This window comes from Camelina sativa, chromosome 17 (assembly GCF_030686135.1).
Source record: "Camelina sativa cultivar CO46 ecotype springtype chromosome 17, ASM3068613v1".
Lineage (NCBI taxonomy): Eukaryota > Viridiplantae > Streptophyta > Magnoliopsida > Brassicales > Brassicaceae > Camelina > Camelina sativa.
In genome coordinates, this window is record NC_141896.1 from 18,671,268 (window position 1) to 18,696,675 (window position 25,408).

Consider the following 25,408-nt stretch of genomic DNA (forward strand, 5'->3'; position numbering starts at 1 on the left):
TGCGGAGACATGCAAAAGAGGTGAGGTGTCGCCTTCTCCTTCTTAGGCGTGTGGTGATGACACCTCAGGGGGCGATGTGTCATACTGACATTAATCCAAGTTGCATGACATCAAAGAATATGCCTCTCCACTCACTAATTCCTCCAAAGAATCAAGAATATTCTCCTCCACTCACACTCTTTCGATGGCATCTAGGAATATTCTTTTCCACTCACACTCTCGAGTGATTAAAATAATCCTCCACTTCTTCAAGTGACAAAAACCGAGTGGGAGGGAATATTCCTCTCCACTATCTCTCCACTAATTAAATAATTCCCTAGTGGTTCCTCCACTATGAACATTTAATTATCTTTCCTCCACTCCACTAACTCTGCTTAATAAAATATTATTTTTAGTGGGTTTCTTCTCGTCTCCCGGAACTTCTTCCTTTTTGATACCCTTCCGGGGCAATTCTTCAGGGAAATTTTATTTCGTAGTGAGGGTCACTATATCTAGAGTAGTCGAGTCATCTTGATTATTCTAGTCGTCTATGATCGTCACGTAGGATTGAAGTGTCTAGGTTTATCGAGTCCAATCTTGATTGATCTAACCTTCATTGCTTTGCTTGTTGTTTGTTTCTGCTTCCGCTATGTTTCTGCTTGTGCTGCTATGTTGCTTGCTTTGTTTCCTTGCTTGTTGGGATAGTCGGGCGGGGAAAGTAGAATGCATATCTAGGAAAAAATGTATCCAGCTCATTGAATAATCTTAGATTACTCATGATAATATTTTGTCTTGCAGGAAGCCTAGGATGAGTCTATAGCTTGAGCAAACATTAGGGTGCCGGACAAGGATTTTTAAGTGTTTTTGTAAAATCCTATATTTTCCAACTATGTATTCCTATGAAAGATTCCGACTATTATGTATATTGTTTTGGTAACTTATTTTCAATGTATTAATTTACTATAAGTAATATAATCGGTTTTTGGGGGAAAATGACAAGTTGTATTTGTTACTTGGCCTTGTCCGGGCCAAAACAACGCGCCAGGACGCGAGGGTTGCAAAGCCTAAGCGAAACCTCGGCCGTGGGCGGAGTCGTGTCCTGGGAGGATTGGTCGGGAAGCTGCAGCTTCCGTCCCTCGGCCGGACCACCCTGGTGCGGTTCCCACTGTAGCATCCCATGGTTGTCCAACGGTCTCCGCAGACACACCTGGTGTCGATCGACACCGACTCCGCAGACACGTTCTACTCAAAGCCGAAAGTCAAATCTCCGCTTCTATCCATCTCCAATCAGTCCAAAACTCGACCCAAAGCCACAATAAACTATAGGAACCATGAAGCAACCAAAACAAGCAAGTAAAACCCCACAAACAACATAAAACAACCAAAACAAAGGAGATTTCTCAGGCTTAGATCAACCATGGTCATACACTCACCTCTTTTTCAGAAAGTTCTGACCCAGAAACGACGAATCCAACACCTTAGGAAGTTTCTCCTTCGATCCTAGCAGCAGTTCTCCCCTCCATAGCAACAGATCTCACAAAACCAACCAAGAAACTCCAAAAACTCTCAAGAACACTCTCTTATTCTCCTTCCCACTCTCTGGGAACGCTAAGAAGGCGACAAAAATAGGTTTTTCCTTCTCCCAATGTCGACTTCCCCCTCAAATATGTCGGTTAAGGATTTCACTTGAACCAAACCAGACCAAATCGACAATTTAAAGCAACCCAGTCGAACCGGAATTTGTTGGTGTCAATCGACACTTACCCCAAAACATACTATCTAGTTCGCGGGTGTTACAATTTCTCTATACTATTAAACTTGCAAATTAAAAATAGATGGAGTATTTTTAAGCTTTATTCCCTAAAGGTTATATGGGATTTATCACCATTCATTGAAAAAAAGCAAACATAGAAATTTGATGTCCAAAAAAAAAAGAAAAGACGGTAAAGAAAAAATGATCATAGATTTTGATCAACCCAAGTAAAAAAAAAGGGTCCAAAAATCACAAGTCAATAATGGATTGGTGAACTAAAATGGATAGCTGTTAGGAGAACTGCGAGTGATGAATCGCGATCAGCCGCTGAATCCCAACCGTTGGATTTGTACCTCAAGACTCTGCCACTTGGTCGGAAGAACTTACTGCGGCCTTCTCTATCCACCTTTATGACATTCTAACTCCAACCACCAAAATCGGGATTCAAATTGGTATCCGAACCAAACTACATTTTGATTAGTTGGTTGAATATAGACATGTGTTAAAAAAAATATTTTTGTAATTACATGGTTTTATAATTATATGGTTATCAAAAAAGAAAATCACAGTTTCAAGTATTTAGATTTAAATATATATTTCACTCAAGACTTTGGAGATTGTACATACTTTCTCTGTCTCTAATAGATTGATGTTTTAGAATTTTGTCTTGTTCCTAGAAGACTGATGTTCTATATTAAAAAAATTAAAGTGAACTTTTATTTTATGTTTTTCTCCACATGACATGTTATCTAAGGTTTCTATTTTTTCGTTTTACCAAAAATTAATTAAAAATTAATTCATCAATAAAATTTTAACCTTTTTTAATATATATGAAATGGTCAAAACATCAATTTATTAAAGACAGAGAGAGAGAGTATGATGTAATACATGTACAAGACAGATGAGATTGGGGCACATGAAAATAAAAGTCAAATGCAAAACCCTTTTGTAGGATTGTAATAACTATATGTATCAGTAGGTGCGTAGTTAGATTATAATTTATAAGTACATGCGTACTTGTAAGCCCGCATGGTTTATATTTGGTATGTGTTAATGTGATTTCAAGCTTAATCTTTAAAACTTATATGACGGCTGATATGCTTTATATCATGTGCGACTAGAAAATGTTGGTTCAAGGATCGAGTTGCATCGTAATTTGTTAGCCAGATGCATACCGAAACAGTTTGGTTTACCGGTCATTCAAGATAGAACATCTTGTTGTAACGGCTCTTGATCATGCATATATCGGAAAAAACAGTATATAATAGAGAAAAGTTAGGGATTACAAGAAATTAACAAATAGATAGACAGTTGAAACATGTTGTAAAACCAAAGGCTAGGTCAGCCAAAAAATATATACACATAATCGGATAAAAATCAAAATGCATGAACGTCTGATGCTCTCGATGAGTTTCGACGCATACGTGGTGGAACTGCTTATTACGCTCTATCCATAACAATTATAGGAAGATCTGCGAGTCGGGACACTTTGAGAATATGTGCTATTTGAAATTAAATCCGTAAATCATCCGCACAAAATTGATGTGTCCAAAGGATACCGACTCAAATGTTTGACGAATAAAAAAATCTCCAACTCTTGCACGGAAAGAATCATTACAGAGAAAATGACATAAAGAAACTTGTAACGAACTCGTGCCCACTTTACAAAGACACCACACTACACTCCAAGTCTGGACCAGAACTTTCGTTCATGTATATAGCTCGCTTATGTGAAACCTTGAGTTATAGCCAACATGCTAAAGAACAAGATCATCAATATGACATAATTATGAGCAATATATGTCATATTAAATATCTAACCAGGTTTGTTCGCTTTGTCGGTCTAAGTATATACACGTACAAAATAAAAATATTCTACATATGTCTCGATTCATTTTATTCATTGACGTCGCTTCTAATAACTTTAACGTATTTAGGGAATCTCCCATTTGACATTAGCTAAAGGACATTTTCATTTCAGCCAATTCAAGTCATCCACATTTCCTTCGTTGTTCTATCTACCGTGATAATAAATATGTAAACGGACATGCATGTATCGAAAAGCACCGTAAGAACATAACTCATACATGAATAACCAAAGTTATAACAACACAAAACCACACCCCTCCATCTGTTTGTATACCCAATGAAAGTCACACAAAAAGAAATGTGAAACAAAAACAAGATATATAACTTGAAAACTATTGAGAGTTCTCGGACCCCATGAGAAACCCAAATTAAGCCAAATATACCCTCCTAATCCCAATGAAAAGAAACACCAACCCATGTGGTGGACCTTAGAATTACATAAACGAAAAGGAAAAAAAAAACGATCAAAGTCAGGACCATATTATGTACATACACATATAATTTACCTCGAGTAGATTTAACAGTAGACCATAGTAAACCTTGAGCCAATCTTGAACCTCTTTTGTTTTTCTTGAACAACGCGAAGGAAGAGATGATTGAGATGGTGAGATGAAGAGGATCCGAGGGAGCTTTATGGTGCAAAAATCAACTTTTCTCATGATTAGATCTCTCTGATCCAAGCTTCTTCTCTCATCTCAAACCAAAAAGGAAAAAAAAAAAGTGGTGAAGGTAAACCCTAGCTAGTTATAGATGATCATATAACCAAAGTTTTTGTTTATATCAAGGAGGTGAGGGAGGATCCAACGTTATTATTTGTTGGATCAAGCCATGCTCCATTGACAACACTTGCATTATTCCACATGTTGTTGTAGTTTGAAGGATCCAAAGATGATGATGACATGAACCCATTAATGTTCCCCGAGATCTGATCAAGCTTTCCTCCTTTGTTCATGTCTTCATTGTTACCTCCAACATGCAGATCTTCAAGAGATGCTAGGGTTTGGAGATGGGATTGTCCCAGCATGTCACTACCATTGTTCATGGGCTTGTGTGGGTGCTGGAGAAGAGTAGAGGAAGAAGAAGACATCGAGGATCCGAACAGACCCGATAGAAGAAAAGGTTTGTTTGTTGTGGAGTTGTTGATGAAGCTACCATTAATGGTGTTGTCATGACTCATATGATGCGGAAGACCTAATCCAAGGGCACTAAGACTGCTAAACCCAGATGAGAGAAACTCACTCTCTAAACCACTTGATGAAGAAGTCTTTGAAGAATCACTGAAACGGCTTGGAATCATTGGAAGATTATTACAGCTACTCACATGGTCTGATAAACCATAGAACAAAGGATGATGATTCATGGAAGAGAAATGGGAGATCTGATGAGGGTTATTAGGGGACGAAGAAGTCGTCGTCGAGACTGTGGAGGCAGTGGTTGCGGTTGATGTTGCTGGCCGCTTCATTCGTTTGTTCTTCCGGTAGCTACCACCTACGGGAACGTTCCTGAGAGTCCCACCTCGCGTCCAGTATCTCTTGCAAGCCTTGCAAAAGTGACGCGGCTGTGAGAGGCTGTAGTTATTGTAGTAACAGAACTTTGTGTTCGACGAATCGCAACGAGGGCATTTAAGTTGCGGTTGCGGCTGCTGCGGTTGTTGTTGTTGTTGCTGCTGCTGCTGCTGATGATGAGATGAAGCCACGATCATGTTCTTGCTCTGCATACTCGCCTGAGAAGAGAGGAAGAAAAAGAAAGAGAGAAGAGATTTTTAGATCGTGTGGTTTAACTAAAGGCAAGAGAACAACGAGAGGACAAGAGGATATTATTCGGATCCAAAAGCTAAGAAACAAAAAATTTAATGGGTCATATTATTTAGAGAGATGGATAAAATTATAAAGGTAAGAGAGAAGAGAGAGAGAGAGAGAGAGAGAGACCAGTGGATTGGTGTTGGGAGAGCTGATGATAGGCATCTTCTTCTTCTGGTCGCAATTGCCAAACATATCTTTCTTGATTAAGCTCTTTTGATATTTTTTTTTGTTTTTTGGTTTTTCTTCGCTTCTATAAAAGAGAATCCTTTTAAAACCAGCAGTGTACAGACAAAGAGCTGTTGGCTACTGAAGCTATTATTACTGTTTTAACTTTCAAAGATTGAAGAAGCACAAAGATTCTTGACAGATGGTTTATTAAGCTCCTTATTTTTATTTTTATTTTTGTAATATTGTTATTCGTGCCACTATTGATTTTACTATATAATATGTGTGAGTTGCACTAGGGTTTTCTCGAGTTGTACTTAACATATTGCTACTAATTTTTAAATAAGATTTGCTACAGAGATGTTCAAGATGGCCTTTGTTCTATAAATGGTCCTTACACCGGCTCATTTTACTGTAAATACATTAACAAATTGAGTTTTCTGTACTAAAATAAAACATATTTTTCCTTGACCGACTTTTAGTAAAATCGTTTTCATTATTTTCTAATTTAAAACATAAGATAAAGTATCAGCGATTTATCAAATTTTAAAATAAAATTAACCGTGAAAGTTTTAAACCTTTGATCCACAAATGATTTGTATTAGTTTAGACATTAAGATATTGTTTTGCCATCCAATTAATTTCATAAGTATCTGATGATCTGTATTTAAATCTAATTTATTAGAATAAAGTAACAAAATATGTAACTTTAACCGTGTAATAAAATACACAATCAATTGAAAAATATATATCAAAAATAAATTGTTAAACCTTTTGTTAATAAAGAAGTAATATCCCTTAATTTTACCCGCAATTATAATGTTGTCTTTACGTATCTTATGGTCTCCACTGTATATCTCCAACTTGTCATGGCCTGGTTGCCGGAGTGCATTGCCCTTAAACTTCAGAAATTGTATAGGAACAAATATACTATATATGACTCTCAATTAGTAAAACAACACAAAAATTTTAGAAACCTTCATAAATTGGTGATGAATACCCACTCATCATCTTCTCTTTATTCCAGCTTGTATCTTTGTAACATATTCTTTTATCTATAATCCGAAATTAAAACCCTAAACCACTATCATTTCTAATAAAATATTTCTATTCTTAACAAAGAAAAAAACTTGATGATAAAAGGTTCAAAATGTGTTATCTGATAATAAATTATTTTCAAATATATCGAAGTTAGTGGAAGACTCTAAGTTATGTTTTCTCACGGTAATTGTAAAAGTCATATCACTAATGTTAATATGTTTTGAGCTAATTCTCTTTCACACTTTTTGGTCGTGAATATAATAAAGTTAACATTGTATTGCTGCAGAAAATAGGCCTAAAGTCGTAAAAATAATTAGTCTGTCTAAAGAATATCATTTTCTCAAATAATCCCCAAAGAACTCAATGAATAAGCCCCAAAGAACTCAATGAATCATCGATAGATAGATATGATTAGTCTGTCTAAAGAATATCATTTTCTCAAATAATCCAGTGACAACTTTGATAAAATTCTATCCTCTTTGTTTGTTCTACGCTAATTTAAAAAGCACAAATTAAGAACTAATTTCCACACACACAAAAAAACTCATTGTTTCTTGAATTCGAAAAGATAGTGATCTCAATGGGTTTATATCAACTGAACTACGAAAATACTGATACTCATCAGAAAATTAACTAGTTTCCCAAACATCACTATTAATCAATTTGGGGTACCAAAACAAGTCTGATGAAATATTAGTAATTATTTTAAACATAACCTAGCTAGTTGATGTTTTGGTTCTGTTCTCCATTTATTTGATTTTAAAATGATGAAAAATAAAATAGATACTAATTGTAAATGCTTGTGCGAATCAAAGCAAGTAAATACTCCCTCTGTTCCTTATTAATTCAATTTTTAGAATTTTCACACATATTAAAAACTGATTTTAAATGTAATATTTTTTTGTGATTAACAATTTTTCATAACTTGAACCAATAGTATTATGTTAAATTTGTTGAAGTTTACAATGTATCATTAATTACTTATTAAAAATGCATAGAAAACCTTAAAAATGTATCTTTTTGCAACAATATTTTTTCATTATCTACGGAAACTTTTTTGTCTTTAGTACTAGCCCTGGTATTACATTATAACAAGGCGGGTTAATATTGACATCTCTGTAATCGTATCTTAAACTGAACCTAGATCCCCCCTAATCGAATAACTTAGATTAAATTAATATATATTGAAAATGTAATAGTAAGAAAAAGATAGAGACAATAAAGGAGAATGTAACAGGTGAATCTTTCAGAGGGATCGAGGAACTTCACTCATCACGATAAGTGACATTCTTTTGCATATCGTGGAATTGGAGTGAATCCCTAGACCCACATCACCCTATCAATCCCACTTCCATCTCTTTATTTTAGCATATATACATTCCAATAAAACATATAATATACACATATCTATTTTATTATACAAGCTCACTATAGTTTATACGCGTCGGTTTGAATTATTATATCGTACGCCTCCCCCTACAATAATAATAATAGTTGCACCTTTTAAGATGTTAGTAATAATTCAAGAGATTTCTTACAATATTTTTAGCAAGTTGGAGAATGTTTAATCAATATATACACCCAAGAATGATAGCAATGAACAATATAATACCCCATATTAGAGAATTAACGTGCATTTGAAATAAATCTTAGGTAGTTTGAAATATCAGTGGTTATAGTATTGATCAAAGTTACTTCATATTGATTGACGTCACAAAATCAAATCACGTTTGGGTGACTACGACGGTCTTGGAAAAGTCATGCCTTATATTCCGAAATAGCCACTATTGTCTAATTGTATTTGAGACTGTATATGCATGGTAGATCAAATTATCACATCATATATTATTACTAGCTAAGTCATGAATAGAAACAAAACAATCAGAATCTTTAAGAATTAAAATAAGAAATGGGGTTAGATTAGAGTTGCAAGAAAAACAAATGAGAAGAAGGTTATCGAGAAGTGAAAGCTCCAAGAGGAAAGGGACAAAATAGAGCATAAGTGCATGTGATGTTCCATCTCACTCACTGCCAACCCCAAATGGGTTCACATTTCCAATCTTTACTTTATTCTCCCTCGTCTCTTTCCTTACATTATCTTTGCTTTTCATTACTTTTTAATAAAATAAGAGAATTAGATCTTAGGACTATGTATCGAAACTAAAACATATCACATCTTGCTACATGTTTACATTTGCGTTTAAACTATATATACTATTGCAAATTTTTCAATATTTTAGTGGATATATCATGAGATAACCATGAATCAGAGAATCATTTAGCCAAAGATTAGCGTTGTAAGTGAATTAAAAAGAAAGGTCAGCATTAATAATTATACATTCAGGATGTATATCACTGGTTGATATAGTTTTCAATGTAAAACCAAATATTTATTTTTTAAATGGTTCAAATTTCGGTTTATGTAACATATTTTTTTGTACATAAATGGTGCTGCGATCAGCCGTATCGATTATTTCCGATATGGTTATAGCTACTAGGTTTGCATATTCTTGTACTGATATGAGAGGATTGAAAAAAAAATCTCATCCAATTGGTATGGTTATAGAAAATAAATGTACACATACAGAAAAACTTCTGTTTGCAATAATACTATGTCAATCAACAACTAGTTTTTGCATGAGCCGCAAAAAACCCTCGCTCTTTCACTCTCTCGACTAGCTCGATTTTTACATATGTACATGAAATCCTCATATCTTTCTTTTTTTATTTATATCTCTTCTTCCTAGTCATCGTCCTCTCTTTCTTGGTAATAATTTCTCACAACATAACCACAAAACAAAATCCATTCACCAAATAACTTATTAGAAAAAGTCATTACTCATTTTCAAAAGAGTATACGCTTTATCAAAATTAAATGAGGATATACGCAAATACTTTTAATGCATATATGGGTGTGTGTATGCACGTACTACGTATGTGTCAAACTGTCAATATATATTAACGATGATGCATGTGGGAGGCAGATTGGGAAAAAGAAAAGCAAAAGCATTAGCATAGGGAAACTAACGAATTTTTGTATAACTCCAAGGGATTTTCTCATTCTTCCCTAAAGTTCCATTCTCTTTTAATTACAGCAAAAAAAAAAAACAAAAATTCTCGTCTTTATTTAGTGTATTACTACAGTACTCCTTCCGTTTCAAAATATAGGATGTTTTAAGCAAAGCACGCATATTAAGAAGACTTTACTTTTAACAAGTTCAACCAATCAAAAACAATACTGCATAATATAAAATACTAAACTAATATAAAAGTTGTATTGAAATTTGAAAACATCTTATATTATGAAACAACAAACTTCTCAAAAACATTTTATATTTTGAAACGGAGATTTTTGTCAGATAATTAATTTATTTTGTAATTCCCCTAAATTTCGTTCTATTTTCTCGAATTTCAATGTTACTTTGTCTTCTCGAGATTGCTCTTTTTCTTGGAATACTTGCTTTTTGCCAAAGAAGGTTAATGTTTTTTTTTTTCCTTCTTTTCATTATTTTGTTGTTTTCTTCGACAGTGTTCTCGCATAGTTTGATTGGCAGTTGATTTCGATTCTTTTGCATCACAATCAAAATATTAAAGTAAGCATATTCAGTTATTATACCAAAAATAAGAAAAAGAATGTTTCGTTTTGTTTCTGTCCAAGAACTTGCGAATACAGGACAAACAAAGGAATGATGTTATACATTTATTGTTCATAGTTTTAGATGGTTATAAAATAAACATAGGAGAACATTATCTTTCTTTTTTTAATTTTAAAAAGGGAGGAAACTTTTTTTTGTATGTAGTTTCAAAAAACACAAAGTTCCCAAAAATGTATATTCAAACAACGCAATATCTTTTTAAAAAGCAAAATGCATAAATGGATATACTTGTAAAAAGCAACATATTAGTATGGCTATTTTTCAACTTCAATATCTAAATAGTAACAAGTTGATAGATAGATTCTACTTAATCTCTAATGAAGTAATTATAACCAACTGTAGTAATAGTATGTTTTATCTTTTAATGAAAAGCTGGGTTTTTTATTTTTTTTTTGTCATCTCAAATTTTATTAATGAACGTTTTGGTACGAGGGTGAGATACAAAGCCGGCAGACAACATAATGTCACCAGAGTCTAAGCCGGCGAAAAAAAGAGAATTCCCCGAAGTCTAAACATGAACACAAAATACATAAAACAAAGCCAAAAACTGAAACCTAAAACGAGAGAGGACAAACCCTTAAACCATAAGCAAAGGCAACTAGGCTTAAACCTTACTAAACATACTAGTCTTAATCAGCAAGAGGAATTCTTCTCTGAAGTCCTGCAGAAGAGATTTATCAAGGATGCCACGGCCAATCCAACAATAACATCAGCCACTTCCTATCCTTTTGAGAGCTGATCTCTCAGAACCAGAACCAAGCCTTCATAACCCGACAAGCGAAGACATGAACACGCTTCCGGATACGACGACGACGACTGCAGCGTCCTTTACCGTCTAGATAGAAGCCTTCCAAAACGCAATCAGATCTAACCAGATCTGCAAAGCAGAGACAAGGAGCGAAGCCTAACCACTTGCACACTCAAACTCAAATGAGAACAAGGAAAAGACAAGAAGCTATCAACAACAAACGAACAACAAAACATGAGAAGAACCAACAACTGCCAACTTAGAAGACTAGCATATCTTCCCAACAAAACAGAGCCCAAGCTTAAAAAGGGAAAGAACCAAATGGGAATCAAAGGAAGGTGAGCAGACCAAGGGTGAAAGGAACGACAAAGGCTGGGCGGGTAACACAATCACAACCAAACAAACAAAATTGACGGCTTCAGACGATGAGATACAAATGAGCAGCGTCAACACTAGGGAGGGATCAAACAAAGAAGGAAAATTAGTCTTCGAGTCGCACCGTGGATCTACCCGATCCGGAAAGTACTAACTTCTTCTTTGCAACCACAAAGCCCAAAAGAATTGACAGCTCCATCCGCCTCTTCAACAACCAAGCTCTAAACACCAAACAAACCAGAAGATTCCCCAATCGAAGGCCAAGTTTCTGCTTAAAAGAACCCTAAATTAAAAACAAACTAAGCCGACTAGCAATCTAGCAGATCAACGAAGAAGCCAGACCAAGAGATCTACTTACCAAGCCAAGAAGCCTACTTCTACACCAAACCAAACCAGATCGAACAAAGTCGGAGACAAAGACACCAAAAACTAAGCAAAGAGAAAGGGACCCTCTCACGGCACCAGCGAGGAGTGCCGGCTACCGGAGAGGGTAAACGAATATCAGAATTCGAGTTACTCGGCGGCTAGGGCGAACTCACTGTTAGAGAGAGAAATAATCGTCTTTTTCTTTCTAAAATTTAACATATAACTTGTTCCAAAAATCTGGGTTTAAATTGACAAAGTCATGTGGTTCTATTTATCAAAAGAGAAGGTATGTGGTATTTAGTGTTGTCACAATATATCATTGATGTTAATGTCAAGGAGAGATAGTAGAAGTCTAGAGAGAGATGACCCATTAAATTAGTTCATATGTAGAATGTAGTGATAGTAATTGATCAATCAATACTCTGCTTATGTTGAAGATCGGTACCTTGTATGATATATGAAGTTCTGTGTTAAAAGACCTTAGTATCAACGTTAAATTAAGATCTATTAGAGATATAATCCTTGGTTAAGGCTGGTTCGGTTTACTGACATTTGCCCCTGGCTCAGTTTGGTTAATTACCCATTAAATTTAGTCAACATATTTTTCTTTCTTAAATTCAGTCTACATATGATTTTTACCGACACACCACATAAACTCCAACGGATGTATATACTATATACTCATCTTTGTTTCCATTCAAATATGAGAATTGGAGAACACATAAAAGGATACTATGCTATCACGAGCAAAGAAGACAACTACATTAATTGTGCGGAAGGATTCACTTCATGGCCAGCTAATCAATGTTGATGCATGAATTCTGACAACTTTGAGACCACAAAAGATATACGCAATTTAGCCTTGTGAAAGCAAGGTGTGTTTAGTGGAAAGTTTGTGGATATAGTTCATTATTAGTGGCTGAATCAAGGTTGGATATGGTACCGCCTCTTTGTGTTGGGTAGGGCTTGCAACCACGAGATGGAGTGGGGAAATTGTGGTCTTAGAGATGATTATTTGTTTATCAAAGAGATGGTATGTTTCACAGAAACAAACATGATGGGATATGTAGTTCTGGAAAGAGAATATATGCAATTTTCTAGTAATATCTTTTTTCATGTTCCTCCTCCAGATTGTTATCGATAATCTACATACTACATGCAATTTTCTAGACGACGCACACAAGCTCATATGTAGTATATTATTATGCTAATAACATATGAGGAGCAGAAGCAGAATCGCAGTTTGAAGACTGATAAAACAGTTGCGACCATATTTTTACATATTTTACAAGCGGATGAATCCAGAAACAGTAGCAACACATTGTAATACCTGTCTATACAAAATTTAAAGTTGTCACTCCAACAAAAGGGGGAAATGAAGGCACAGACTCTGCAAAGAAGCCAATCTTGTCATAACTTGCTAGGGATAACGTCGCGGGAAAGCTTGGCCGGCTTTACAAACATGTCTTGGGTCTCTGCAATGAACTTTGCAAACTGAGATCCTTTCTTTTGTTTGTTATTACCATCTTTGAGTAACTTAGGCAGACTGGGAAGAGACTGCTCAGTCTTGGGTGATAGTGATGGCATCAAAGCCCAAACGGATGAGAGTTCTTCGTTTGGTTGATCAAGTGTTTGAAGGAGCTCCATGTTTTGCATATCTGTTTTAAGATGGAACAACAATAAACAAACACTTTTTGATACAAGTACATACTTTCCATTCTCCTTCCATAAGCAAAATAAACCAACAAGATTAGACAAACCTTCTGCAAACTTGAAAATTGGTGCCAAGACTGCGCATGGGATGCTGAAGTTGAGATGCGGTATAACTTTCCCGGCTCCATGTCTTGCGTTGCTGCATAATATATATTAAAACAAAAAAAGGACGCTTTATCTTTGGAACAAGAGACTACTTTAGAGACAAGTATATAGCATCTACAATAAAAATCTTGTAGTAAGCAAACCAATAAACAATCAACTACCATTCCTGATTAGAGAAGTCTTCATTGCTGTATCAGTTCTGTCCGTTTCTAATAACCCATCTCATATCAAATTTTATTTGAGAAGAAAGATTGTCTTTTACCTGGTAACAAGTCCAACCATATGACCACTTGAATTGAGAACAGCACCACCACTACCACCAGGATGCACAGCAGCTGTTGTTTCAAGCATAGCGGGGAACTCTGTGACCTCTTGCGAAATGGATTGCGTCAATCTCATCTTTGCATGAACTACCTTTGCTACAACTCCAGAACATATGGACGGAGAAAGCCCTAATAACAAAACGAAATGTTAGATAACACAAACTATCACGGAAGAACAAAGGGGATCTTTTCTTTATTCCATTTAAGGAAACTTAGCACATGTAACGCACAAGAGAATGTAGATTCAGGGTGTGCAAAGAAATCTATGCAAGATTACGGAAGCACAACATAAGCAAGAATTGATCAAAAATCAGATTCAACAAGGTAATTTTAGGATTAATAAAAGTCTTTACCACATCTTGGTCCGAAGAGTCCATGTCCAACAACATGTGCCGTTGTACCCAAAGGAGGAGAAGAAAAATTGGCAGCAATCGGTTGGAGCTTTCCAGGAGCATATTCTAGCTGCAGTAAGGCAACATCTAACTGTGACTTGCAAATATAGACCACGTTTGCAGGAAACCAAGTCCAAGAATCTTGGTGACACAACCGTACACGTATGTCTCCATGCGCAGTCTGAAGCAAGTTGTGTTTGTATTCCCTGATGTTTTCTCCAACAGACGAATAAAGATCTGCGGGAGCTTTCCGTGGCAATGTTTGACTCTTCTGTTCCCAAAATTTACTTCTCGTGGAAGAAAACCCCTCAGCTCCTAAGACATAGGGTTTTAAACCAGTGTCGTTCCCTTCACCATGTACACCACCTTTTCCATATCTCCACGGCTCGAGCAGGTGAGCATTTGTTAGTATGAGACCATGTTCATTTAGAAGAACTCCGGATGCCCATACACCATCATTGACCGTAATAAGACAAATTGATTCCATCGCCTTCTCAATAGCCACTTGTGCAGGAATATCAGAATCTGGTTTAACACTTGGTACTTCACTCCCCCACTGCTTTGCTTTCCCTTCTTCAGATGGTTCCTCAAGTAGCAAGTGGCTGCAAGCAGTTGTGATTGCTCCCCACGGAACCACCAGCTGCTACCGAAGGCTACAGTTTTGCATGAAACATTACAATAAAACTTCAATGACCATACAGGAAATGAGGTTGGCGTTGACAAACCTGAATTTCAACGCCACTATTCTTTTGCCTTAGTGGTCTAATCAAAATGCCAATTAAGTTCCCATTCGTATCAAACACCGGAGCCCCTTCCATTCCTGAAAGAAATGAACCGGAACGGAACAAATATTAGCTCTTAAGATGAAACAGTTAGAGCTATAAAAGAACTACTGATAATTGTACATACCAGGGAGACATCGAACATCAGCTATCATCAGTGACGTGTTTAGGGATCCAGAAGGATAGCTATTAGCAATGGAGCCAGTTGATACGCTGTTTCAAACCAGTTTAGACTCCTGGAGTTAAATGCTGACACTATCAAGAGAATGGAAAACTTGACGACCTCTAATCAATTATAATATAGCAACGCTAGCGTAGCCATTATCTACCTGTTAAAAAAGTTAACAGGTGAAAGGATTCCAAATGGAGATCCTAGTGCTACAAGTGTATCACCCTTGCTACTCGATGAAGCAAAGCTCATGTTTGGCTGACCCTGATTCACAAATATTTGCATCACGACGCATAGTAAACTATGGTTAGAGATAAAGTACAAGGTACAGTAACATTAGGATGAACTACAAATCCGAGGAAAATCAGGGAAATATTTACCAGTAAACTTAAGGGGACACCTAGAAGAGCCATTCGAGTGGCAGACTTGGCCATGAACTTAGCATCGAGTGGTTCATCAAGTTGCATTAAGGGCTTGCTGTAATGTCCAATCTGGAAAAATGATAGAAAACTGAATCCCAGAAATTTTCAATTCAAAGAAGGGAAATGCAAACACGAATCATGTACTCAAGCAATTACAGGTAGAAGTTCAAACAATCAGAATGGTTCCCTTGAAATGAGCCAGGGGTTTCGATTTGACTTACTTTGATTGAAGGCTGGGAACCATTAGCAGCAGAAACCAAAGACCAACCAACATCCCATCCGGAATCTTTTGAACCAGAACAAGCTTCAATAAGCGATTGAAGTGCAGCGGAAGATACAGGAACATCAACCTTGTAACATATTAGTAGCATCAGAACAGAAAAACAAATAGAGGGAACTACAACATTTCCATACAATCTCAACTGCTTTTGGATGCATGCATGAAAGAAAGTTAAAAAAAAAAAAAACACATAATATCCTCACAGGGAATCACCAAGAATGAATCACTAATAGCAAGGTAAAAAAAAGAGTACTTTCACCCATACCAGCGAAAGGAGTTGCGCAGGCACCCAAAAAGGAGCTTCCTTCTCTGAATTTAGCTGACCCTGAAAAGAGTAACCATCTAAATCACACCCGGAAAACTCCAAACAACTCAACATTCAACATAAACTATTCAAATATCAGTATACCTCCACCATAATCTCAATCCGAGCACCTGGAATAAACTTCACCGGGTCCTTTACCGAAAAAAGAAAAAAGACACAGAGATTGAAGTAGCAATCAAGCAAAAACATGTAACATCCATAAGCATATATATATATATATATATATCAAACCTGAGAGATGCTAGTTGTTCTGTGGCCTAATGTTAAGAATGGTTCAACAACAGAAGCAACAGTCAAAACCAGGGCCATGTCCTGACCAGCTTCAGCCATAAGCTTTGCCGCAACCTCACCACCACTCAAGCTTCGTCTTGGAAACAAGATCCCAGAAGCTGAAAGTGATGTATTACCAGAACTTCCAAAAACAAACAAAAAAAATTACAAGTCACATTAAAAGTTCCCAAGAGAGAAAACAAAACTACAGAATCTTATGAAAAAAAACAAACAAAAAAAAAGATTTCATCTTTATGCTTAACTGGTATTGATGAAAAGCATGCTTCCTCATCTTCAATCCCTTTGGGTCCTTAACATCGACACCAAGTATGAAAAATTAGATTAAATTTGATGGATAGAATCTGAAAAATACGAACTGGGTAAGAGAGAGAGATTAAGGGGGCTTGCTTACAGGTCCTTCGACTTTGACCAAGACGGCGAAGTTCCGAGAAAAGCTCACAACTTTCGACACATCCATGATCGGAAAGAGATGGGTTTTTTTTTGTCAATCGGACACCTAAATGCTTTCAAGTTTGGATTTTGTTGAATCTGTTTTTGATTTTTTTTTTTTTTTGGAACAAAAGGGGGAAACGAAGATAAGCAGCTAATCACGATTCATGGAAATGGCGGCTACAATTTGCACCCATCATCAATTCTCACGCAATATTAAACGCGAATTCAGAAAGAGACGCGATCAGGAGAGTTAATTTTATTTTATTTTTAATAAAAAAACCTAATTGTGTTTGTGTTTTTAAGCTATTTTATACTAGTAGTATATTTTTTTTGTCAATCGTTTTAGGGACATTGGTCTATCCATTTTTTTTCAAAATCCTTGCCAATATATTTAATATAAAAAAAACAAAGTATACAGATAATTAATAAAAGATGAATTTCTCAAAATACCATATTTTAATATATGTTTTCTCCAAAAATACCTATTTTAAGATTTTTTTCTAAAAATACCACAAATTTTTTTCCAGAAATACAACAAACACAGTAGATTAAATTTTAAGTATATAGAATTTATCCTACTATATTAATTGGGAAATAAAAATATGAACTAACTTTAAAATGTGTAAAACTTACATTCAATTGTCATTAAAAAAATTTAATTAAAATTAATTAAATAAATATAATTAATTTAAAACGAAAATTAGGGACACATTAAACAAAATAAATTGTAGAAAATTAAAAAAAAAACTTTTAGAATCAAAAATAATTCATAAAAAAAATTTTAAGATTTAAAAATATAATCGAATAAAATCTATATAACCACAAATTTTAATCAAAACACTTTTCCAGCACAGGTTAAAATTTTTATCAAAAATTTAATCGAATAAAATATAACACGGCTTAGATTTTAAAAATTAATTAAAAAAATAAAAGATATAGATATATTATCTTATCTATTTTAAAAAGTTATATTTTTCTTTTAGTCACCGTTCTTTAGAAAAATAAAACTAAGTTGAAATTTAAATATATTCAATGTTTGAAGGTGCTTATTACACACAAGAAAGGGAAGCCACAAAAAAAACAATAAATGTTATTTTCAAAGAGGTTTTTCAGAACTTTCACTAGCTATATTTAGTTGATTTATTTACATGTTAGTTATATCTTTTTACTTACTTCACAACTATAACAAGAATTGTGTTTAATTGACAAAAGTTTAAACAATTTTTTTCATTACATGCAAATGTTTTATTGACAGGTTTTCAATAAACATTTTTAAAATACAAAAAGTTTAATATAAGCAAACCGAATTTTTAATCACAAACTATTATAAATAACATAATAACAAAATAATTTTTAGGGGTAGGGTTTAGTGTTTAAAATTTAGGATTTAATTTTGAATATAAAAGCTTTAAACTCATTTTGTGGTATTTTAAAAAAAAAAAAAAAAAACTAAAAGTTGTAGACCCAACTAGATAATAACCGTCTCTCCCAATAGTCACATGTGATATTTGTTTCCTCACAAACAACATAATGAAAAATATTCTTTTTACAAAGTATATAAGCAAATGAACTATTTTATTTGCAAGAGTTCCTCTCCTGCTCCACACATGCTACTCCTCCTTTATAATTTCTTCTTATATACACCTGATGAGGCTTATCAATACCCCCTTTCAAAATGAAACGTGTCCTCAAACGTTCTGTAGGAAACTGTTTCTACAATTCTCTGACCACCTCCCAAGTGTTCTCATGATCAGGCAAACCTTTCGATCAAACTAATGCCTCCATCACAGCCTTATCATTGTAATGGGTGTTAAGTACTTCCTTCGGTTCAATTGACAACTCCTCGGATTCAGTAAAAAGATCTGGCAGAGGAATAATCTGATGATGCGCTTCCAAGACCTTCTTAATCTGAGGTACATGAAATACTGGATGTATTTTTGAGTCATCTGGTAACTTTAGTCTGTAAGCCGCCTTTCCAATCATCTCCATAACCTCATAAGAGCATCTCCATTGGTTGCATTTAAGCAAAAGTTGTTAGCAGAAAAAGCTTTAAAAGAAATCAAAAATCCTAATTAACTAACAATCGATCTTTAGCTTAGACATTTTAGGAACGATGCTTAGCTAACACGTGTCAGCCACTCAATAAAATTTTAGGAGAAGAAAGAAAAAAGAAAAAGCAGTGTTTTTGGCGTTTGTTTATCCCTGTCTTTTCTCTTTCCATCATTGAGGAAGAGCTTCATCTTGATTGAATAAGAAACTCGTCATACATCCATGGACGATTCGGGAAACCCAAGCAGGAGTCTAATCTTAATGAGGTATGATCCAATTTCTACACTTGTCTCTATTGTCAATCAACGTTTGATTTGAAAAAAATAGATCTTTGAAAGTGATATCTCTATTGTTTGTTTATTATTTGTTTTGATCTATTTGGTTAAGATTAAGAATTGCTAATTAGGAATTGAAAATTATTTAGTCGATAGGAAATTGTGTGTTTATTCTTTGTTTTGATCCGGCAGATATATATGAAGGCTAGGAGGATTTAAGGATCCGAGCTCGGAAGCAGCTATGAAACACGGCAAAGCTTATGCGGATGAAGGCGAAGGAGAGATGGTGGAGAAGCTAAGTGGAGCTGTTACTTCTTGTCTCGCTGGTACGACCGAGGAAGTGAGGCAAAAGGCTACACAGTCTCTTCACAGTCACTTGGCTCCATCGTTGGTAAGGCCTCTTTCTGTTACAAATATCGATTTCAGCTTGTAGCATATGTGATGACTTTTGAATCAAAAGTTTTGAGTTTTGGTGTGTAAATGGTTTAGGTTGTTGTAACTCTGAAAGTAGAATGTAGAATTGAGGTTTGAATCTGATGTTGTGTGTATATGAGATGAACCAGAGCAATAGCTATGAAAAGCTAAATTCTTTCTTCTTCTTCTTCTTATTCTGTCTTTGTAGTTCGATTATTTAGATTTACTTGGGTCAAACCCAAATTTGCTTTTTTTCTTTTTCTTTCCATGATTCATCAAGTCTAGATCTTTGCTTTCTCGGTCCAGAAACGACGATTCATGATATGAAGTAACAACCTTTATTTGCTTCTGGGTCATGGTTTTGTCTGCTTTTTGTCTTTTTTTGCTTTGTCTGGATGGATGATTCATAATCTCTGAGATCTAGTAATAATAAGCTCAAGATTATTATGTTCACAAGAGTTGATCTTAGGAGTAGTTCAGTATCTTTCTTCAATTCGGATTTTGAGTTTCTGAGATCTTTTTTTTTTTTTTTTTGCTTTTGTAGAGCTAAAGAATCAGATCTGAGGAAGAAGTTGACTAAATAGATCGAAGATGTTTAAGCAGATACTTGGGAAGCTTCCAAAGAAACCTTCTGCCAAGTTTTGGGATAATGGTGAATCCCAAACTGCAGATAACAACAATAATCAAGGAGGATGTGATGAAGCTTTGAGTCAGAGATCATCATCAAAGGGAGATTACACTGATTGTGTTTCTTTTGATGTGTTGCCAAGGTTGAGAGATGCATCAATATCTGAGAAGCAAGAACTGTTTCTTTGCTGTGTAGTGTTTGAATTCGCCGTGGAGCCAACCAAAAACCTCAAAGAGAAAGAGATCAAAAGGCAAACACTTCTTGAAGTTGTGGATTATGTTATCACTTTTTTAATTTATTGTACTATTATAATTTCAAAAATAATAAATTTAAATTAAGGACCATAATTTTAGATACTACAAATGAACCATAAAAATAGAAAGTTTCTTAAGAAGTTTGTTAACTTCACTTTTATTCACTTTTATTCAAAATTAATGTTTTTAGCAACTTTGTTTAAGTGCAACCAATGGTGATACTTACGATCTAAAATATTTGGCCACTAGCTTCTGACAAGCATGTTTGGTGACAGACTGTTGTTATGGTCTTAGTTTCAAGAAAACCCAAGCACCTACTTCAAATTCAACATCTCGTCTATGCTTATCAGCATTATTTTTCATCAATGGAAATGGCGGCTACAATTTGCACCATCATCAGTTCTCATGGAATATTAAAAAAAAAAACTACACGCAAATTCAGAAACAGTTGCGATCAGGAAAGTTTATTTTATTTTTATTTTTAATAAAAAAACTAATTGTGTTTGTGTTTTTAAGCTATTTTATAATGTTTTTGTTGTCAAACGTTTTAGAATTTCAATGCAAAAAAAAAAAAAATTGCTGTCGGATAATAAAAATGAAAAGAAACAAAATTTGTTCAGATATTGGTCTATCTATTTTTTCAAAATCCTTGCCAATATATTAATTACAAAAAAAAAATACGGATTAATAACTAAGAATTCCTCAAAACACCAAATTTTAATTTGTTTTCTAGTAATACCACAAAATATTTTTTAAAAAAATACCACAAACACAATAAATTAAACTTAAGTATGTAAAATTTATTTTTCTAGGTCTCGATTGACAAATTTAGATTTAAGGTATAGTTTTTAGGGATAGGGTTTAGTTTTTAAGGGTAGAGTTTAGTATTTAAGATTTAGTGTTTAGTTTTGAACATAAAAACTTTAAACTCAATTTTTTGTATTTTTGGAAAATAAAACCAAAATTGAAATTCTCGAAATAAAAAATATATTTTAATGATATTTATGAGAAGTGTCCTTAATAAATCTTGTGATCAACTGGAATTTTTTCTTATTCTAATGTGAATTGTTGAAAATTTGCTTTACTACTAAAACAAAATGTTAGTTATAACCAAAAAAAAAAAAAAAAAAAAAAAAATCCATGGCTAACGGCCATGATCTGTGTGTCTATTTTTGAGTTGGTCATCAACAGCCGTTGGAATGCCTATCGTTGGACCTTGGCAGTATCATCAAACAAAATAACAGCGCTTTCAACAAGCACATCCATCTTCAATATCCTCCAAATAGTTCAATTTGATCCAAACCATGGCTCAAACCACTTAACGAGAACACTAAATCAAAAGACAACTTTATTATAATTGGGACAAAATCATAAACCACTGATTTGCAGTGCTAATTAAACTAAATTGTGGTCATCGACTCATCGTGTTATGTTACATCGTTACTCTTTCTAATTTACATAGCTAGTATTTATTAGAACCAAGGACCTCTATTGGTCGAACACTCGAACTTAACTTGTAACTCCATCTGTTTTGTTAAAAGACTTTTGATATTGTGTTATTAGCATCGCCTTAGTAGGTTATATATATAAAAAAAGCTGATTGGTTGTTAGATGACTATGGTTAGAAGTTAGAACAAAATAACCGTTCCCACAAACAACGTGGCTTAAATTATGGTACCATCTTTGGACAAGGAAACCTCAAAAAGGTGCTAACCTGAGAATCATTTGGCTCACTATAGATACAACGAAATCTCCCACTCATAGTAAGCGTTACGCCGGTGAGGCAAATTTTGTAAACTTTAAACCATCTTAGATATTTCTATTCATAAGAGAAAGAAAACGCGAATGGGTACTTCGTAAACCGAGGCAATGGTAACAAAAATAGGCTTATTTATTTTACATTAGAGGCACAGCATCACCACCGACAAAATCCAAGGAGACAGTGAAAGATCCAACCGCCACTTGCAACTACGCAACTCAAAAAAAAACTTGCAAACATAGTCCCAAAAACAGAAAGCTAACACGCATTGTGTAGGCAAAAGACAGTTTTATGTACAAAAAAGTTCACTACCAACTCTCTAATAAAGTACAACAAATAACTTAAGGTTAAAAAAAGTAAGTAAACAGACACGTGGCGGAAGATCTGGTCACCGTATTTACATCACCTCACCCGCATGTCACACACACTCCATCCAGACCAACCCCTAACGGTGCTGACTCCTTGACTCACCGCTGTACAACCTGCGAAAAACCACACGTGCTATCAGTTAGTGAAACCATCGACTCCTGATCTGACTGAACCCTCCGATCAGCAATCTTAAACACTTAAGTCACCGGCTATGAATGTTATTACCACTCTAAAAAGCTTTGGTTACGAGTTATGTAAGAGTTGATAATATTATACCATATGCACAAAAACGAAGGTTGCTGATTGATTTGGTAAAACAGAATAATTTTATTTTTTTCATTTAATCCACGCGCCCACTAAACACAGTGCCACGTGTTCCTTCCTTTGAGCTTCGTTATCAACGCTGACACATACCAAAATATCCCGTAATATGTTAAAAAACAAAAAACAATAACGGGACTGAATCCACCTAACCGAATCATCCGATTCTTTGTTTCATAAGTCAAAAAATCTTAAAAGTTAAAGCAGATCAAATAACTTGCCTCTCAATTACTAAAACATCTCAACTCTCAAGTAGTCTAAAACTTAGGTTATAATCATATACTTACTATATGAAATTAAGATGAAAAAATCGTAGTTACCAGTCATAGACGGATGGAGAATTTGGATGCGTGGGTTTATCGAAGATGTTGGAGCCGATGGCTCTAGTGGCGAGGTTGCTTCCGGGATTAAAGACGCTCCTCCACACGTTATCCTTACGTGGCGTTGTTGGAGTGGTCGGAGTCGTCGGAGTTCCGGGGCTCACTGCCGCAGGCATAGTCAACGACCTATGCATCACCTTACTACTCCCTTCTCCTATTTCTTCCAATATCCACAAAAATACACTAATTAATATTTTTACTAACTTTAGGTTTTGAGATACAAGTGTTTGTATGTATATACTACGATAACTTACCTTTGATATTAATGGGTTGGGTGGTGATCTTATTACGGAGGCGGCCAAGGCCACGGTCAGGCTGAGCTCCAGCCACCACATCATCCCAAAGCTTATCTAGCAGAACCATCCTTTCTCTTTTTTTTTTTCTTTTTTTTTTTTTTTGCTCTTCAATGATTTTGTAGACAGTGAAACACTTTTGGTGGTGCGCATATGACTTTTATAGACACCTTATCAAAATATCTTGATTTTTTTTTCATATATGTAGTATTAAAATTGTTTTCTTTATATAATAAGACGTGAAGATTCCAAATAAAAAATTAGACAGATTATAAAATTTAATCTTAGGACAAAAGCAAAGGAGTGATGAGAGTGTGGAAAGTAGCAAAGTGCAACGTGGAAGGTGACAGAGATATAGATAAGGATGATGAGTCATGAAATGGGACCTGTAAATAAAGTATCCTAGGCTCGATCCGTGAAATTATCACTACTAAATGGTAATTATTGAAACTTCGTCAAATTCATAATACAATACATAACTTCGTCTTGACCATTTATTAGTACACCCTTTCATGACAACCCTTAAAATTCTCATGCACACAAATGATCAAATCAAACAAACAATAGAGAACGTGAACATATTTTCTTGTGCAACAAGAACTTGAACTTTAATTAAGTATTGGAAAGTGGAAGGCAGTGCTAGTTATGGTCAGAAATTTTGGGAGCCAAATAGTTACATTGTCCGTGTCTTATAGAATGGGCAAAACTAAAGGTTATACAGTATGCAGGATTCAGAAGAAAAAATAAATAATTATTAAACTTATCTAACGACAGTAAAAATAAAAGTAACACTTATGAATGATGGTTCAGTCAGTGAATTAATAAGGAGCCTAAACCAAAGTTAAATAGCAGAAAATACATTGTAGTGCTAGGAGGGATACGAAGACGACATAAGTTTCTCTCCTGGCTGTTTATATAATGAAATCGATGTTCCATCAAAACTCAAAAGTATAGAATGGTAAACTCGGGATCTTCAGTTTCTCATCATTGTTTTCTTTAATCACATTGCTCGTTTTCCTAGAGAATATGGTTTGCTCCTAGGAGTAGATTAAATCTATTTGGAAAAAAAAAAAAAAAAAAAAAATGAGTACTCAAATCTATGCATATCATTCACAAATGTCCAAAGGCATGGGAAGAATTGTTGGACATGGGCTGCGCCCCAATATGCCACTCGGCCCAACAAGATAAGTTCTGTGATTTTGGCCCGACGAAATCAGATGAAAGATATTAATAATCTGTAAAGGGCAATCTCGGGAATTCACGATGGGAACCCTAGAAAACCCTCGGTCTACAGTCCACTATATAAAGAAACAGTACTCATTGGAGAAGGGGATCAGACCCTCGAACAATACACAGAGAGCAATACTTTGCGTCTAAACATTGTTGTTATTTTCTGTACAATTTCCTGTTAGCTTCCGAGCTCGTCGTGACTCACTTGTCAGTTCTCCTGTGAATTGACGAGCACGATCTTGGCTCGTTTTAGTGACAACCTCGCATCCTTATCGTTAATAAAGAACAAACTTCACTCTTTCCCCTAAAATCGATATTTATTTAGTGTTGTGCAATCCCCAGTACAAACAATTAGCGCCTACCGTGGGGCAAGAGTAGAGCGCTTCTTTTTGACGAATAAATACCGACGGTCCTCACTTCCTCGAAGTTTCAAGATTCATGACGAACC

General features: G+C 34.9%; 4 protein-coding genes and 1 long non-coding RNA gene across 11 annotated transcripts in view; 1 reads left to right on the forward strand and 4 right to left on the reverse strand.

Annotated features, from left to right (window-relative positions):
• LOC104757167 (non-classical arabinogalactan protein 31) overlaps positions 1–21,184 on the reverse strand; it is a 63,677-nt gene extending 42,493 nt beyond the window's left edge. Inside the window, exon 1 of the mRNA XM_010479894.3 lies at positions 21,153–21,184. The gene's annotated coding sequence lies outside the window, so the exon portion shown is untranslated. The remainder of the gene's footprint in view (positions 1–21,152) is intronic.
• LOC147923999 (dof zinc finger protein DOF1.4) lies at positions 3,787–5,815 on the reverse strand. The gene is made up of 2 exons (XM_087496130.1): positions 5,530–5,815; positions 3,787–5,324 (listed from the first exon to the last, which is right to left on the reverse strand). The coding sequence occupies exons 1-2, from the start codon at positions 5,593–5,595 to the stop codon at positions 4,377–4,379; spliced, it is 1,014 nt and encodes a 337-aa protein (XP_087352256.1). The 5' UTR covers positions 5,596–5,815; the 3' UTR covers positions 3,787–4,376.
• LOC104757172 (glyoxysomal processing protease, glyoxysomal) lies at positions 12,973–17,350 on the reverse strand. Of its 4 annotated transcripts, none has more exons than XR_015587213.1 (14): positions 16,948–17,276; positions 16,799–16,845; positions 16,497–16,677; positions 16,350–16,397; positions 16,206–16,265; positions 15,882–16,010; positions 15,619–15,729; positions 15,399–15,502; positions 15,197–15,282; positions 15,013–15,107; positions 14,249–14,940; positions 13,835–14,024; positions 13,515–13,606; positions 12,973–13,412 (listed from the first exon to the last, which is right to left on the reverse strand). XR_015587213.1 is itself a non-coding variant. In XM_010479897.3 (14 exons), the coding sequence occupies exons 1-14, from the start codon at positions 17,011–17,013 to the stop codon at positions 13,165–13,167; spliced, it is 2,136 nt and encodes a 711-aa protein (XP_010478199.1). In that variant the 5' UTR covers positions 17,014–17,350; the 3' UTR covers positions 12,973–13,164. The 4 variants fall into 4 exon arrangements, 3 of the variants coding, with proteins under 3 accessions (XP_010478199.1, XP_087352204.1, XP_087352205.1); XM_010479897.3 differs by having other exon boundaries at positions 14,249–14,927; positions 16,948–17,350; XM_087496078.1 differs by having other exon boundaries at positions 14,249–14,927; positions 15,619–15,748; positions 16,948–17,169.
• On the forward strand, positions 18,661–20,698 carry LOC104757173 (uncharacterized). The gene is made up of 4 exons (XR_762377.3): positions 18,661–18,901; positions 19,143–19,303; positions 19,505–19,703; positions 20,271–20,698. It is a non-coding gene; the product is annotated as an uncharacterized LOC104757173 (long non-coding RNA).
• Positions 21,185–22,478: 1,294 nt separating the features above from the next.
• On the reverse strand, positions 22,479–24,056 carry LOC104757174 (dormancy-associated protein 1). 4 transcript variants are annotated; one of them, XR_015587215.1, is made up of 4 exons: positions 23,692–24,053; positions 23,378–23,591; positions 23,013–23,139; positions 22,479–22,849 (listed from the first exon to the last, which is right to left on the reverse strand). XR_015587215.1 is itself a non-coding variant. In XM_087496080.1 (3 exons), the coding sequence occupies exons 1-3, from the start codon at positions 23,798–23,800 to the stop codon at positions 22,813–22,815; spliced, it is 366 nt and encodes a 121-aa protein (XP_087352206.1). In that variant the 5' UTR covers positions 23,801–24,056; the 3' UTR covers positions 22,479–22,812. The 4 variants fall into 4 exon arrangements, 2 of the variants coding, with proteins under 2 accessions (XP_087352206.1, XP_087352207.1); XR_015587214.1 differs by having other exon boundaries at positions 23,378–23,597; positions 23,692–24,027; XM_087496080.1 differs by lacking the exon at positions 23,013–23,139 and having other exon boundaries at positions 23,378–23,597; positions 23,692–24,056.
• Positions 24,057–25,408: the final 1,352 nt, after the last annotated feature.